Source organism: Camelus bactrianus, chromosome X, assembly GCF_048773025.1.
Source record: "Camelus bactrianus isolate YW-2024 breed Bactrian camel chromosome X, ASM4877302v1, whole genome shotgun sequence".
NCBI lineage: Eukaryota > Metazoa > Chordata > Mammalia > Artiodactyla > Camelidae > Camelus > Camelus bactrianus.
In genome coordinates, this window is record NC_133575.1 from 63458597 (window position 1) to 63474596 (window position 16000).

At 37.1% G+C, this 16000-nt stretch overlaps 1 protein-coding gene across 3 annotated transcripts; it reads left to right on the top strand.

Moving 5' to 3' along the window:
* Positions 1-209: 209 nt before the first annotated feature.
* Positions 210-15239, top strand: LOC105065500 (putative P2Y purinoceptor 10). 3 transcript variants are annotated; one of them, XM_045513393.2, is made up of 4 exons: positions 214-352; positions 1599-1786; positions 3034-3148; positions 13472-15239. In XM_045513393.2, the coding sequence occupies exon 4, from the start codon at positions 13521-13523 to the stop codon at positions 14505-14507; it is 987 nt and encodes a 328-aa protein (XP_045369349.1). In that variant the 5' UTR covers positions 214-352; positions 1599-1786; positions 3034-3148; positions 13472-13520; the 3' UTR covers positions 14508-15239. The 3 variants fall into 3 exon arrangements, with proteins under 3 accessions (XP_010948890.1, XP_045369349.1, XP_045369350.1); XM_045513394.2 differs by lacking the exon at positions 3034-3148; XM_010950588.3 differs by lacking the exons at positions 1599-1786; positions 3034-3148 and having other exon boundaries at positions 210-352.
* The last annotated feature ends 761 nt before the right edge of the window (positions 15240-16000 follow it).

Consider the following 16000-nt stretch of genomic DNA (forward strand, 5'->3'; position numbering starts at 1 on the left):
GAGACAGATAGGCATGCGGATTGTGGTGGAAGGAGACAGTGAGAAATAGAGAGGAAGGCTGGTATAAAGTCATTATTTGATTTTGCACAGCTTTTGGTTCTCTGCTTTCTGAATTTCTTTGCACCAATGAAATAAAAACTAACTAAAACTTGAGTAGTGTTTTCTGCTCAAGGGACTTACCTTCAGTCTGTACAAATAAGGTTTCTGTGGTGAGACACCAAATGCGCTCAACTTCCTCTTTCAACAACAAATTTGTCAGTTATCAGTAGGATCCGTGACACCCAGAGTTAGGCTTTTTCACCCCCAGCTCCCTGCAAAGAAACAAGAGTGCTAATCCCGGCAAAGCTCCAGGGTAAGTCACAGCCTAATATCTGGGAATTGGTATAATTCCATGAGGGAAGATTGGTGAATGCATGAAGATCCAGGACAGAGATAAATGTGAGACCAGTGTCCAAATAGAAAATGGTCGCTGGTTTCTCATTTCAGACATTACAGCAGGAGCAATGGTGATTTCCCTTGTGTCTAACTAGAGAACAAAGTTAGGGTTAATGCCATCAGTCCACAACATTATTCCAGGAACATGGAGTCTGTGATACAGCTTACTCTTTGCTGAGGGCTTTTTGTTTCTTCATCAGCCAGGGAAGATGGCACAAAGCGGCAAGAAGGGAATGTGGTGAATGAGATTCATTGGGGGCAACTTGACATATTCAGCCAGAAAAAAAAGATTTGAAATTCTTCTCTGTATAATTTACCTAGTTGCATAATGAAGGGGACTTTTTATGTATAATCTCTTTGCCTTGGTAAGTTTAACATTCACAGATACAGCAACAGTAATTTTTTTAGGAAAGAAAGTCAGATCACAGATTTTGGAGCTGAAAGAGCTCTTAGAGATCTAAATCTTTCACGATACGGATGGGAAAACTGAGGGGCAGTGAAGACATTTAAGATCACCCAGCTAGTTAGGGGCAATGCTGGAACTAGAAAGTGTATATTCTAAATCTTGGTCCCTTTTTCCCTATAGAAACATGTATCTATCAGAGAATACTGTACATGTATTTATATTTCCATGTATTTATATTTCCCAAACTCTGTTGAAATGATTTCAGGGTCTGTTTAGAGGCATTTCTTGATCCTTTGAAAGCTTCCTTTTTACCCAAGTTCAGCCATACTGGGTAGCAGAGCCCCTAAAAGAGGCATCTATCTTTTCAGTGATTATTCTTATTACTCTGGGTGCTAGTAAGCTCTCTGATTCTGAGCCAAGATGACTGGGTTAAAAGGAGACCTCGAACTGGGAACTCCTTCACAAGGGAGGTGCCACGACAGTTGGTACCAGAATCATTCCGGATAGAATTATAACAAGCTTTTCAGTGGAGTAGTCTCTATCCCAAGAATTCTGCAAATGGGAACATTTTTTATTTTGGTTTTTCAAATGAACATGAGAGTCATTGCTGTTTCTATTAATTGAGTTTATCCCTTAGCAATTATGACAGTAAAATTATTCACTGTTGAAAATAGGTAATATGCTGGTATATACAGGTGGAAAATGGCCTGAACTCTACTGAGAATCAGGTCATACATTCCGGGTAATTTCTTTGCAGTGGTTCCTGTTGAGCACAGGTCCTTCTTTGGTCAAAAGCACTTCCTTTTTGGGCTCAACTGGGAAAGTTGTTGACTTCAAGTTGTGCAGACTGCTCAAATCCTGGCAGCAGTGGAGCATAAGACTTCAAATGAATGAACATACTTCTGGATTGTTTGAGGTGACACTTCATGGCTAGTTGTGTTTGAGGTAAGTCAGTCGATGTCCTAAGAAGCAGGGAAGTCTATAGCTCTTTGTCACAGCTCTAGTAAAGGGGACAGAGCTGTCTGTTGTGAAACCACCTTTTCTAAGCATTCCAACAATCAGAGCAATGACTGGTAGGGAGTCTATGCTTTATTTAAAAACTTTTGGTCAAAAAGTCTACTTATATTCCAGGTCAGATTATTTTGCAGCTAAGTTTTTATCTAGTATTGGTTCACTTGCATCACAGACAGAGTGATGAAGTAAATAGATTGATGCACAGAGAGACAAAAGTCTTGGTTCTAGCTAAAGTTCTGCCAGTGATTCACTTTTGGCCTTGGACAAGTTGCTTTATTTCTCTGTGTCTCAATGGTCTCACCTATAATAAGGGGGGAGAGATCAAAATAGATGGCCTTTAATTTCCTTCCTAGCAATAAAATGATTTGACTCAAGGCTCCTGGTACCTGAGAAAAGTTATATACCATGAGTTGGTAAATAATGGGACCATAGTAGGGAAATCTAACTACAGGGAGCCTTCTAGATCTCAAAGGGAATTCAATAATCTTTGCAATGTTTTTTTCAGAATAATTTCATCACAAGCACTTCAACTTTTAGACCACAGGGAAGTGTTTTGTAAATAATTTCCTTTTTTTTTCAAATGTTAAAATAAAAATAACATAAGGGAGAGAGTTCTGAAATCTGACTTCTATAATGACAGTGTCACTCACTCAATGTTTCTCAATGTTTTAAACCCAAATTTCCATTTGAGAAACATAAAAGTCTCACTACAATGTTACTGTGGACCTGTCTCCCTAGAAACCAGACCCTGGACTCCTAGAAAGACCTATTCGATCACGTTGACATTTTCCAAATACTGTAAGCCTAACAGCCAAAAAGATTTTTGTAGATCTGTACTTTCAGAAGTTTGTATTATATGGACATTAATTTTGATTTCCAAATGTATTTACTGTAATAAGGAATTTTTTAAAGTAACACATTTTTCCAATCTTCCACTTAAAGAATTATTGCATTAGTCCTGCTAAACATTTCACACCTATATTTTTGGGGAGATTTTCTAAACCCAGAAAAGTGCAGAATCTAACCAAAGGCCCATGGAAACTACTCTCTGTACAAGTAAAGTGGAAATGAACTAATATTTATATAAAGTATACTGTGTACCAGTTATGAAAATAGATACATTTTCTACTTAATTATGTATGATTTATATTTAATATTCACAATGATGTATGTTTCAGGCAGTGTGATCCTAAATTTAAAAATGAGGAAACTGAAGCAAAGTGATATGAAATGAGTTGTTTCAGGCTAGACAGCTGATAAGTGAATCAACGTTTGACCTCAGATCTGCCCAAGGTACATGATTCTTTCCATCTCCAAAATGCTTTCCCAACTGCAAAAATGATAAATAATTAAACTTCTTTCCTATCTGATTAAAAATCTAATGAAGATGCATGTATGGATGTTCAATTCAAACTTTAAGATATTTATTAGTGAATGGTCTAATTGCTTTAATTCATTTTAAGGATAAAAATAATTTTTACTTTCTCTAATTTATGGGAAAAATGTCTAGGCTTGCAGAATATATCCAAACTTTTGTGTTTCTGACATCAAGCCAGGTTATTTACAGCTGATTTAAATTAATTCAGGAAATGGCAGAATTCCAAATTCCAATTGTTCTTCTTTGGCTGTGGTTATGAGTGACTGAATGAAGGATACCATGTTTATGGGAATCAGACTGGCTTAGGTAATTCATGTGAGACTTTTGTGGTTTAAATAAGAAGAAAAAGGTAAGAAAAAGTTAAGAAAAAGACAAGTTACATTCCTGAACTACCTGTAAATCTTCTACCCTGAAGAGTGGAAGGGCCCTTGTCAGCAACCTTTCCCTATTTAATTTTCCCTTTTCTTCCCAAGATGACAAGCCTGCATACTGGCCCTATTATCATAGAAAATAGGAGAAGCAAATTTCATAAACATGTTCACTTAGTGGTATTAGTGACTTAATGATGAGGGGTGAAATGAGGGAGAGAGCTGAGAAGGTAAAGCTTTGTAGAGCTGTAGTAGGGAAAGAACAGTTACCCTGATGCCAGAAACAGGCTCTACCTTCTTCACTCTGCCACTTGTGTGACCTTCAGGTATATAAGGTCACTTCTTTGAGTCTCAGTTTCCTGATCTGTAAAATGAGGATGATATCCTCTGACCTAATTTATTATATATACACACACACATATATATACACACATATTTAATAACAATTAACAGCAATTATAGACATAATAATACTTTGTAAAATATAAATCAGAAGGTGGGTTGAGACAGTGGCAGTTACATTAATGGTGGCAGTGGCAGTGCTGATGGTATTACAGGCAGGGGTTTAGAGGTGCCATGCTCATAAAGTCATGGCAAGTTAGAGTTGGAAGGGAGTTAAGATCATCCATTTCCAATTGTCTTATTTCAACAATGAGGAAAATAAAACCCACGTAAGGGAAGGGGCTTAGCAAGGCAAAACAAAGTGATAGTATTTGAATAGTTACTAGAATCCAAGAGTCTTAGTTTCAAATCCAGTATTCTTTTTAATATATTCCACTGTGTTTGAGTCTTCCACATCCTGCAAGTCTTGCTACATTCAGCTCATTACTGTTATAAATACGTGTTGCAGTGCTTTATCCACAAATCTATTATGATTAGAGTTCATAGGCAAAACTTGCTAAAGATCCCTGGTTTTGATACAACCCTACCTTGACACCGGGTGGGCAGTCATTTGCTATCTATTTATCTATCTGGTCATGAAAGTGCTAGAAATACAACCAAGATTACTAGCTGCATCTTTGAAGAATGGCCTTATCCACAGAAATGCCACTTTAAAATATTTTTGTGCAACAAGTTGTTTGCATAAGAAGAATTTTAGCTTTCTCTCATGAAGAGTCTCATTATGACTAAAAGCACAATAGCTATGACTTTGAGAAAGAAACGTAATTCTGCTGAGCCTTCATTTTCTGATCTGTAAAGGGGTATAATAATAATTAACTCAGAGCTCTCTCAAAGATCAAAGGTAATATATTAATAGCACTTAGCCAGTGACTGGCAGGATGCATAAGGAAACTTCTTGGACTTAGTATTTCACTGAAACTAAGGAGTCTGGTACAAATTCTGAGGTCATCATAATATAAGCTCACTTTGGCTGTACCTTTGTGAAGCCACAGCATTGAGCTAGTTGGTTGGGAAGGGAAGCTGCCTTTGGGTAGATGTTATCGGTATCTACTAAGTTCTTGGACTCAGGTACATTGAGTCATATTTAAAGACCTGACATACCTTTGTGTTCTGAGACAAAATTTAGTTATTTCCATAAAGTCAAGTGTTTAACCAAATTCTCACTTGACTTTATGGGATCCCTGTTGGATTTTAAGTAAAAATTTGGGATTACAAGATTTTGGAGTTTTAGGTGTCCATATTTATTCGACTTCAACTTTATATCCTTGTCTTGACCATATTTTCCTCAATAGCAAAAGGAGGAAAACTCTGGTTGTTGCTTGGGAGAGTAGCCTATGGGAGAGACATCAGAAGTAAAACTGCTTAAGGCTATGCTAATATGTGCCTATTCTTCATACTCTTACCTTTACAAACCAATGAGTATGAACTGATCCTTTACTGCATGCGTAACTCTTGGCTAAGCAAAGTGAAGAATATAGAAGTGTAAGATACAGAGTCTTCCCTCACAGAGACTACATTCTTATAGTGGAGCCTCTAAGTCCAGTAAGAGTACAAAGAAGGAAGAAGTCAGAACAGGGTTACCTGGTGTAAGAAAAAGATGAGAGTCGAGATGGGATCTTGAGAGAGGAGTAAAATATTGGCTTCTGAGATGGGACCAAGGGAGAAAGGAGCTTGATGGACTTTTAGTCACAACTTTATACCAATCTTCACTATTAGGAATATCCTTAGAGCCACACATTGAAAGTGAATCTTGTTAGCTCAAGTATAGTAGCTGATTTTTCTGCTCTGATTATTAATTAGAATTCTTTGCTGGTCATTCCCTTAAAGATTTGGCTTTTGTTACCAGACCCCTCTTTCAAGTGAAGAGGCATCCCTCTTCATGGTCCTGGCCTTTGATGTAGGCTGTGTGTACCCTAGGTAGAGCACTGCACACTGGAGAAATCAAGAGGCGTTTACTTCTATAAGGATGATACTGGTGGAACTGGGAATTCAGCTCTCATCACTATCTGGATGGTTCACAACAATAGAGCTAGGACCTCAAGTATATACTATGGTTTGGATAGTAAAACAGAAAATGGATGTGGACTTGATCTGGGACCAAGATCTTACCAGATGGTACAACAGAAGAATGGTAAACAAGGAAGTTGAGGGTTCTTGTGTGAGAATAATTAATTTGACCATTTAATCTAGTCTGTACAAAGAAGGAAGGAAGATGAAGGAGGGAGCTAGGCTGGACCAGAAGAAATGGAGAGATTTAGAAATTTAAGGTCTCTGAGAGTTTGTTATGCAAACTAGCATGGTGCAATTTGCAGTGAAGTTCAGTGATTGTGATATTAGAGAAAGAAAACCATTTTGAAGAGTCAGGAATCTATGAAGCTTGGCAGAGTACAAATTTGAAAAGTTCTGGAATAGGTAAATTGACTCAAATTGTCAGGAGAGGTGAATGTTGTGAGCTGCTAATCTGAAAGGACTTTGGAAAAGTCCTAAACTGTGATATCCTTGTATAACATTTCATATATTTTATAAAATAAGTTATCTTTGTTTCCTCAAACAGTCTCCCAAACTGGTCAATCATCAATTCCATATCTGACTTATACTTGAAATTCTAATATTCCTGCCATATCAAGTCAGAGCTTATTTTTTTATTTCCTTGACTGTTGCGGTAGTAAGGTGATCAACTATTCTGTTTGTCCTGGACTGTCATAGTTTTATCACTGAAAATACTATGTTCTGGGAAACCCTCAGGCAAAACTAAACTGTTGGACTCACAACTGATTTGGACTTCCTATCTCTGGTCTTCCACCTTTTCAATCCATCTTCAACACTTTTGCCAGAGTGATCTTTCTAAAATACAATGTAGTTATATCGCATCTCTTCTCAGAATCCCTCAATGATTCCCCATAAATCCCTTCATGATCTGGTTACATCTACCTTTTTAGTTGTTTTTCTTTCTACTACCTTCTCCCACTCAACCTCCCATTCCATCTTCCCCACCATCATGCACTGTTCTCCAGCTGGTATAGAACACCTATTATTCCTTTCTATAGGTCATTTTAAAAACTAAATTTTAAGTGGAAGTACTGGGGATTGAACCTAGGACCTCGTGCATGATAAGCATTTGCTCTACCACTGAGCTATACTCACCCTACATTCATTGTTTCATTTGAATGCTATTCATTAAACTCTGGAAGTGTTTTTCCATCCTTTCTTTTTCTTTCTTTCTTTCTTTTTTATTTTTAATCAGCTTTAATTGTTTATTCAGAAAGTCCATTCTTATGTTTTTTTTTAAATTGAAGTATAGTCAGTTTACAATGTTGTGTCAATTTCTGGTGTACAGCATAATGTTTTAGTCATACATATACATACATATATTCATTTTCATTACAGGTTATTCCATCCTTTCTTTTGCTACATGTTTCCCACCTCAACTGCTTATTAGAAATGGATTTATTCTTCAGGTTGAGCTTCCAATCCTCCTGTTCTATGCAGGATTCATTTCTACCTTTACAGAAACTTCTTTGTTATCTCTCTCATGGCACATTAAAAAAATCTACTATAGCTAGTTATTCTTACATCTATCTCTCCTAAATGACTATAAACTTCTTGAGGACGACAATCATATATTATTCTTCCCTGAAATTTCCAATCCCACTCTACTATCTTTAGCACTTAGCATATTGTATACACACACAGAAGAATATGACTTTGCTGGATGAAATTATGAATTGCTAAATCTCAGATAAGTAGTATTAATAATACCCAGTGCAGGCTTTCTTGAAGAGATGGGACTTGACCACAGCTTTGAAGGGCTACTTAGATTTAAATATAATACTGTTTAATTCAGACAAAATAAGGCTAACTTTATCTCCTCCCCAGCCATCATCTGTATTTTTCTCTCTAACCTTGTCCCTATAGGAACCAATAAAAAATGCAGATGGTTTGACACAGGTGCCATATTCTCCGGCTCAAGGTACTCTCTCTCAGAACTCAATAGAAACAGCCTCACATGGTAGAAGGGACATTGAATAAGAAGCCTAGAAACCTGACTTCTGGTCCTAGTTCCATCATACTTTAACCCTGTGACTTTGAAGGGGTATTGAGTTGTTCTTGAATGCATCTCTTTGTCTGCTAAACAATATGGTAAGAGTATTACTGGTATTTTTCCCAGTTGAACTCATAGAGATGATGCTGTGTTAACATGAAGATTTCTTATCACTTATTCCATTCACTTCAGTTCTTGTTATGCAGTTAATGTGTTGTAGATTAAAAAAATATTTTCCTCACCAAACTAGAATCTTCTCAGAGACATGGATTATTGCAGGTGATTCTATATTCTTCACATAACTTAGCACAGAGTTCATAGGATGTTGTTTACTAAATATATGTTGATTGAGTGATGGCCTCCAAGGCAGCCAGAGTCCTCAAAAAGCCAAGGAAAAAGGTAAATATACAGTAATGATTTTCCTTTTGTGCTTGATTTCCATGTGTGGAGAGCTTTGGGGACTACGGATGTAGCTTCCTCACTCTCATTCCAAGTTCCATGCATAGGTGGGTAGGAAGCCATTTGCTCATGAGATGAGGCAGATGTACCTTTCATTTACAGAATGACAGTCAACAAAAATAAAGAGTTAAGATGCTTTTGGAAGCATATCATAAGGACAGCCCTCTTCCTGAGGTCCAGGTAATAGTGTTGATGGTACTCTGAGACCTTGAACTGTGCTGGTTTCTACCCATAGGATATGTCTGAATACCTGTGATCTAAACTGATTATTTTGATCTTTTCTCAAGCTCCTAAAGGCATGACTTTTCTGAGTTGAATAGGGTAAGTGCAGGGAATATTGATGATAATAGCTGAAACCAAAAGACAGCATTTTAGGGAAATAGCAGGCAGCAAAAATGTATGAGTTGACATATCAAGGTTTGCATTTTTGCTTATTGCTTCCAAATAGGGACTTTAAACTATTGTGCATGTAATTCAGTCCAACTGTATAACTTTTCTTTGAGTGCTTATTAAGTAGCAGGCTAAGTCCTGGCTGTATGGTGATGAACAGAATAGATCTTGTTATGGCATTAATAAAGATAAAAGCACAGTGGTTTAAATAACCAATAAACAAGAAAACAAACATCTAAATTACAAGTGTTGATGCTACAAAGAGATATTACACAGTGTATGAGAGTATGTAATGCTATATAAGATTATCTAAATGGTTTTGGTAGTGAAGGTGTCTTTGATCTGCAAACAGATTTAAAAGGAGCCAGACATGTGAAAATGGAGGAATATAACTCCAGGCAGAGAACATGACATGTGCAGAGGCCTTTGCCAAGAAAAAAGCTTGACTTGTTCTAAAAACTGAAAGCATCTCAGTGTAGTTGAAACAATAGTGAATGAGGGTACGATATTAACTATACTTCAATTTATTTTTTTTAATTTAAATTATTTAATTTTTATTGAAGTTTAGTCAGTTTATAATGTTGCATCCATTTCTTTTTTTAAACATTTTTATTGATTTATAATCATTTTACAATGTTGTGTCAAATTCCAGTGTAGAGCACACTTTTTCAGTTATACATGAACATATATATATACAGTGTCACATTTTTTTCTCTGTGAGCTACCATAAGATCTTGTATATATTTCCCTGTGTGAAGTAAACAAGATTATACTGTATATTTCAATTTAAAAAAACTCACATGTAAAAAAAATAGTGAATGAGGAAGAGAATGGCATGACATGATACTGAACAAATGGCCTTGAGACCATGGTGAGAAGTTTGGCCTTAATACAATAGAGAACCAACAAAGTATTTTAGGCAGGAGAATGACATTATATTTTACAGAAAGTTCACTTAGGCCACAGTGTGGATGGGGTTAGAAGAAGTCAAGAGATAACATAGTCTCTGCCATAGGAGTGAAAAATCTAATTGAAGAAAAAGGCATGTTAACAGAATTTCAGTGTGTGTGTGGTAAGTGCCATGACAGAGGTAAGGGAGTATGGAGACAAGCATGGGTTCCAAGTCTAATATACCACTTCTACACTATGCAAGCTATATGATTTTGGCACAACTTATTTAATCTCTTTTAGTCTCAGTTTCCTCATTTGTAATCTGGAAATAATCTATGGGCTGCTATGAAGATTAATGAGATACTATGTGAAGAATGCTTAGCCTGTAAATAAATGGTCACTCTTAATATACAGTAGCCATAATTAGTGTTAATGTTAAGCACAGTATGGAGACTAGACTACAGGGAACAAAATTTGGGTGCAGGGAATACAGTAAGACATCTTTTACAATAATCAAGACGAATGATGACAATGGCTTGGGTTAGAAATGCAACAGTGGAAATGGAGATGGATTGGAGATAGATTTAAGAGATTTTAAGGGGGAGAATCACCTCATTTCTGATTAGATATGGGTGAAATGAAGTGATAGAGGTGGGATGAATTCCCAGTTTCCATTATTAGTGTCTGGGAGGAGAGTCATGGCACAGATTGAGAAGGTGAGCTTGGACTCAAGGGTGAATCACCAATCCCACACTTCTTTCTAAGGCAGGAACCAGATATATCTAATTGAAAGATAGAGAGATTGATAACACAGGGGGCATAAACCAACCAAAAAAATCAACAATAGAGCCAGAACCAAAGAGGGAGAGACAGAGACAGAAGCAGAGGCAGAGACTGAGATAAGGAACATATTCCAAATTTAGCCCTTTCATTCAGCATTTTTCTGTCAGTGGCTTCTTAGGTTCTCCTTTCTAAAATTTCAGAAGCGTCACAGATTGTTAAGAGGAAGCTAAATGTTCTCTCTCTAATACAGTTTATATTTTTGCTCTACCCCAAACAAATTCCCCCAGCCTCTCCTTACCATAGGGGTTTTACATTTAATTGTCACCAAACAGATTTGGGGAAAAACCCTTCCTTCCTCCCCTTCAGTCTGGAGAAGAGAAAGGGCTTTGGATAGCAGGCCATGTAAATATCTAAGCTTGAAATAAACTGAATTATAGAGGCATAAGAAACCACAGAAACAAAATAAGTTGTGAGCTTGAACTCTAGCTTGCTGTTTTGGCCTAACAGAGCTCTGTTATTTAGCACAGAGGTGTGAAAAGAATATGCCCCTTTCGTAGGTAAAATTTTCTGTATCAGCGAAGCAGAAACAAACAGCCATATCTGCAAAATGCAGAAGTGGAAGTGTGAATTGGGTGGGTGTAAACTGTTCTTCGTTCTTAGAACTGTAATGCACTTGATGCATCTTCCTTTGCTCTCTCACAGTAGAAACAGTATCAATACTGAAGTCAAAGTAGGTGGTAAGGAGGGGTGGATGCCTTGTATAGGGACAGGTGTTTAGTTATATCTTGATGGCATAACTACACTAATCTTTGTGTTATAACATCATAAGGTCCTACTGTGAGATTAGAAATAGTCTGCCATAATGTACCTTACTGATATCATGATGAGCACCATTCTATTAAAAAAAATCCCTCCTGAGCAGGGATAGGCAAAGGGTGTAGTAGAAAGATTTGGAGAAAGGCAGGCATGATCACTAATCCCACTTTTACCATTTGCTAACTTTGTTATCTGACAATTTACTGAATATTTCTGAACATCAGCTTCCTCATCTGTATTATAAGAGTAATAATAGTACCTACCTTTTAGGATGGTTGTGAGAATTAAATTAGGTAGTGCCTGTAAATAATTCCATTGCGGATTCAGGGGTAAATCAATGATAGTCAGACCATGATAATTATTTCTTGTCTTTTCACCTCTGAGTAACCCTCCACCCTCTATTCAAAGTCATACATACATAAGCAGGATGACTGCATGAGTCTTCAGAATATGGCACATATAGGCCAAGTACGGAGAATAGACTATAAGAGAAGAGAAAGTGAAAGTACTCTTTAGAGGAGTGGTAGCTTATAAAGCTGCCTCTCTTTTATCTGTGAATTAATCCATTGGGGTTCCATTCTTTAATCACATTTCTATTTCCTGGAGTAGGACTTAGAATGATATAGGAAGTCATTCTACTACTTATGAGAAGAATCTAAAAGCAGGCCACAGCTTTGCTTTTGTAAATGTATTTAACATAAAACAAAATAAAAACAATAGCATCAACAAAAACTCTTACTCTACCTGAGGGATAACCTCACTACTTTGTTTTTTCCACTTCTAGTGCTAAAGGAAATGAACATTCCTGCAGTATGGACAGAAGTTATGTTTGTAAAATTTGTCTTTGGAGGAAAACAAATGATGAACAGCAGGGTGTGTCTAAAGATTAAGTAGGCAACTTATCCCCACGTTTGAAGTCCCAGATCTTTTATTTAGTAGATTTGTGTTCTTAAAAACTCCTCTCTGGGCCTTGCTTTTTCTACCTGTTTCATGTGGTGGCTGAATTAATTGAATTTTAAAGGTCCCCTTCAGTCTAAAATTCTATAAGAGAGTTAAAGTAAAATAATGAGGTTATTGCTCTCCTGGCATTCTTATTTGCAGATAGCCTGCATAAATCCTGGCCAGGCTTTTAGAAGCTCTAAAAATTATTATATATTCCCATGTATTATGTATAATACATAATAAAAACTACAGTAAAGCATAAAATAAGATTAAGGAAGTCCAGAAAACTTTTTTCCTTATGATGATTACTTTAATGAAAGAAAAAGTATTAAATCTCAATTTTTTTTCCAAAAAAAAGATTTTGGTTGCCTATTTTGCTGGTACCCTAAACAGTGTTCACTGTGACTGTTGAATAATCTGCAGGATGTCACACCAGTACAGAATTTCCCTTAGATGGAGAAGTGGTCTTTCCCATTCACATAAGGGGAAATATCCTGGTTCAATTTCTGAATTCAAATATTACTGAAGTTTTTCATGTAAATTTGGAATGAAACCTAAGCTAAGAGAGAAAGACAAAATGTACAAAAACCACCAACCCTGAATATCAGTCAGGATACTAGCAATTCAGGCTAAAAGAAGCAGAGCCATTATCCAAGTGCTGTGGTGCCAAGTTAGGAAGTCAGCACCCAATGGAGAAGGTGGCACTAAAAGGAAAGGCAAGGAGACCTGAAAGATAATGGATTTTTACCATTGCAACTGGGGAGGAGTGAACATTATTCATTTTAACCAGAGCCTGGGGCAAGAGAAGTTTGGGTGTGAAAGAAATAGACTCAAATATCACACTTTTTTTTTATCTGTGATGAGAACAATAGACAAAATATTTCAGGACTTCTTTGCCTGCAAGACAGAGCTTAGACAGTCTTCGAGGGCAGGAAAGTTTGGGGACAATTCCATGGTTCTATAACTGATTTCACTGGTTGACCTTGAGTTAGTGGTATATCTTCCTTGAGCATCTGCTTCTACATCTGTAAACAGGCACCTGCTAATTTTAATATTCTATCACTCTGTAAGTATAAAAAACAAATCTGAGTGTCAACTAAAGAACTGGTTAACCATTATATTCTTTCTTGCTTTGTTTTGAGCAGGGATCATAACTCCACGGGTTACCTTGATGAATATACTGAAGTATTCAAGATGGGTAGCAACAGTACCAGCAATGCTGAGACTCACTGCAATGTCACTAATTTGACATTTCATTACTCCCTCTATGCAACCACTTACATCCTCATATTCATCCCTGGTCTTCTGGCCAACAGTGCAGCCTTGTGGGTTCTGTGCCGCTTCATCAGCAAGAAAAATAAAGCCATCATTTTCATGATCAACCTCTCTGTGGCTGACCTTGCTCATGTGCTGTCCTTACCCCTCCGGATTTACTATTACATCAGTCACCACTGGCCTTTCCAGAGGGCCCTTTGCCTGCTGTGCTTCTACCTGAAGTATCTCAACATGTATGCCAGCATTTGTTTCCTGACATGCATCAGCCTTCAGAGGTGTTTCTTTCTCCTCAAGCCCTTCAGGGCAAGAGACTGGAAGCGTAGATACGATGTGGGCATTAGTGCTGTCATCTGGGTCATCGTTGGGACCGCCTGTTTGCCTTTTCCCATCATGAGAAGCACAGACTTAGCCAACAACACTGAGTCCTGCTTTGCTGATCTTGGTTACAGGAAAATGAATGCAGTGGCTTTGGTTGGGATGATTACAGCTGCTGAACTGGCAGGATTTGTGGTCCCAGTAGTCATCATCGCATGGTGTACCTGGAAAACTACTGTATCCCTGAGACAGCCACCAATGGCTTTCCAAGGAATCAGTGAGAGGCAGAAGGCACTGAGGATGGTTTTCATGTGTGCTGCAGTCTTCTTCATCTGCTTCACTCCCTATCATATTAACTTTATTTTTTACACCATGGTAAAGGAAGCCATCATTAGCAGTTGTTACATTGTCCGAAGCACACTCTATTTCCACCCTTTTTGTCTATGCCTTGCAAGTCTCTGCTGCCTTTTGGATCCAATTCTCTATTACTTTATGGCCTCGGAGTTTCGTGACCAACTATCCCGCCATGGCAGCTCTGTGACTCGTTCCCGCCTCATGAGCAGGGAAAGTGGTTCATCAATGATTGGCTAAAAATGAAAGGGAACTATGTTCCCTGGCTTTTTCCAAAGACCGCAATGATCAGCCAGACAATTTCTTTAATTGAACTTTGGGAACAATAGAAGTAAATGTTTTTTTGTGTGATAGTTATGCTTACAGTGGTGTGATGGTGGAGGCAGAGTATGAAAAATGTGAGAGGGGAAGGGAAGTTGGGATTTGCCTGTTTCCTCTTTGAAATTCAAGGCACTTTCTTACTTATGAGACCTAGATCAAGGTTTTACAGATTTTTAAAAAAAAATGGAAATTGGATATTTTATCTTAAACATTTATTTAGTAAATATGATTGTTAAAGATAAAATAAAACATGAATATTTTCCAGAATGTAAATATAAATCTCTTTCATATGAAGACCATTATTTGTGAACAAAAGCAAAAAATCTCCAGTCTTTCTAAAAGATAAATACACAGGCAAGAGGGAGTGAATATTGAAGTAATGTGGGGATAAATTTCAGGACACAAACCTCTTACTAAATGAAGGGTATTGAAATGTGTTCATTCACAGAAAATGTACTAGATGCTTATTGTATTCTGGGCTGCCACTTCCTTGGGTACTTTCATGTATATCATCTCATCTAGCTCTTCTAATAAATGTGTAGAAGTTTCCAATACAAATGAATAAATGGAACTTCAGAGGGATAAAGCAACTTGCCTGGGGATAAACAGTAGTGAGTCAAAATTTCCCCCTAATATACCGCATATGCTTAAGTTATTGCCTCTATGTGTTGTTATTTTACAAGGTTAATATTAAATTTGTTTTGAATGGTGAAAACACAGACTAAAGCTAAGCCACATGATACTGAGACCATTTCTACCTAAGATTATTTGAAAAGTCTGTGAGTTGTGGGGAATGGAATGTCAGGCTTCAGGCTGCAAAATATCAAATAATAGATAAGTTGTTCTAATACTTTCCCAATCTACAGAGTCCTAATTATCAGAGGTATAGGAAACCCAAACAGTTCATTATTTCCCACAAAATGTATTTTAAGGTTTAATGTAGGTAAGACAAACCCCATAAATGGATGAAAGAAAGAAATCTGTAAAACTGGAAGACGAGCATTCTATAAAATTTAGACTTTTTTGAGTTCGCCCAACTGTTCTTCTTAAACATTACTGTACACTGCTTTGAACAAATTTGTGTTTATTAAGAGACTTCTCTGTAAACAGAGCTCATAGAATTGCCTTGGAAACATAAAACATCATGAATGAATGGGAGAAAAGTGAGTATCCTCTTTTTGGCAATCTTCTTATCTTCATTTTTCTAGAGGTTATGGCTATTTTTTCAGAGTCATTATGGAGGACTTAAATACAAGGAATCCTCAGCTTTCAGGTTGGCATTTGTGAAGCTCAATCCATTACTCTTTTATTTTATGACTACAATTTAAATAGCATAGACATTTGTTGTGCAGGGAAGAGAAGGGAAGTGGTAGTCCTTAGAATACCCATTTGAACAGACTGTCTATGGAAGA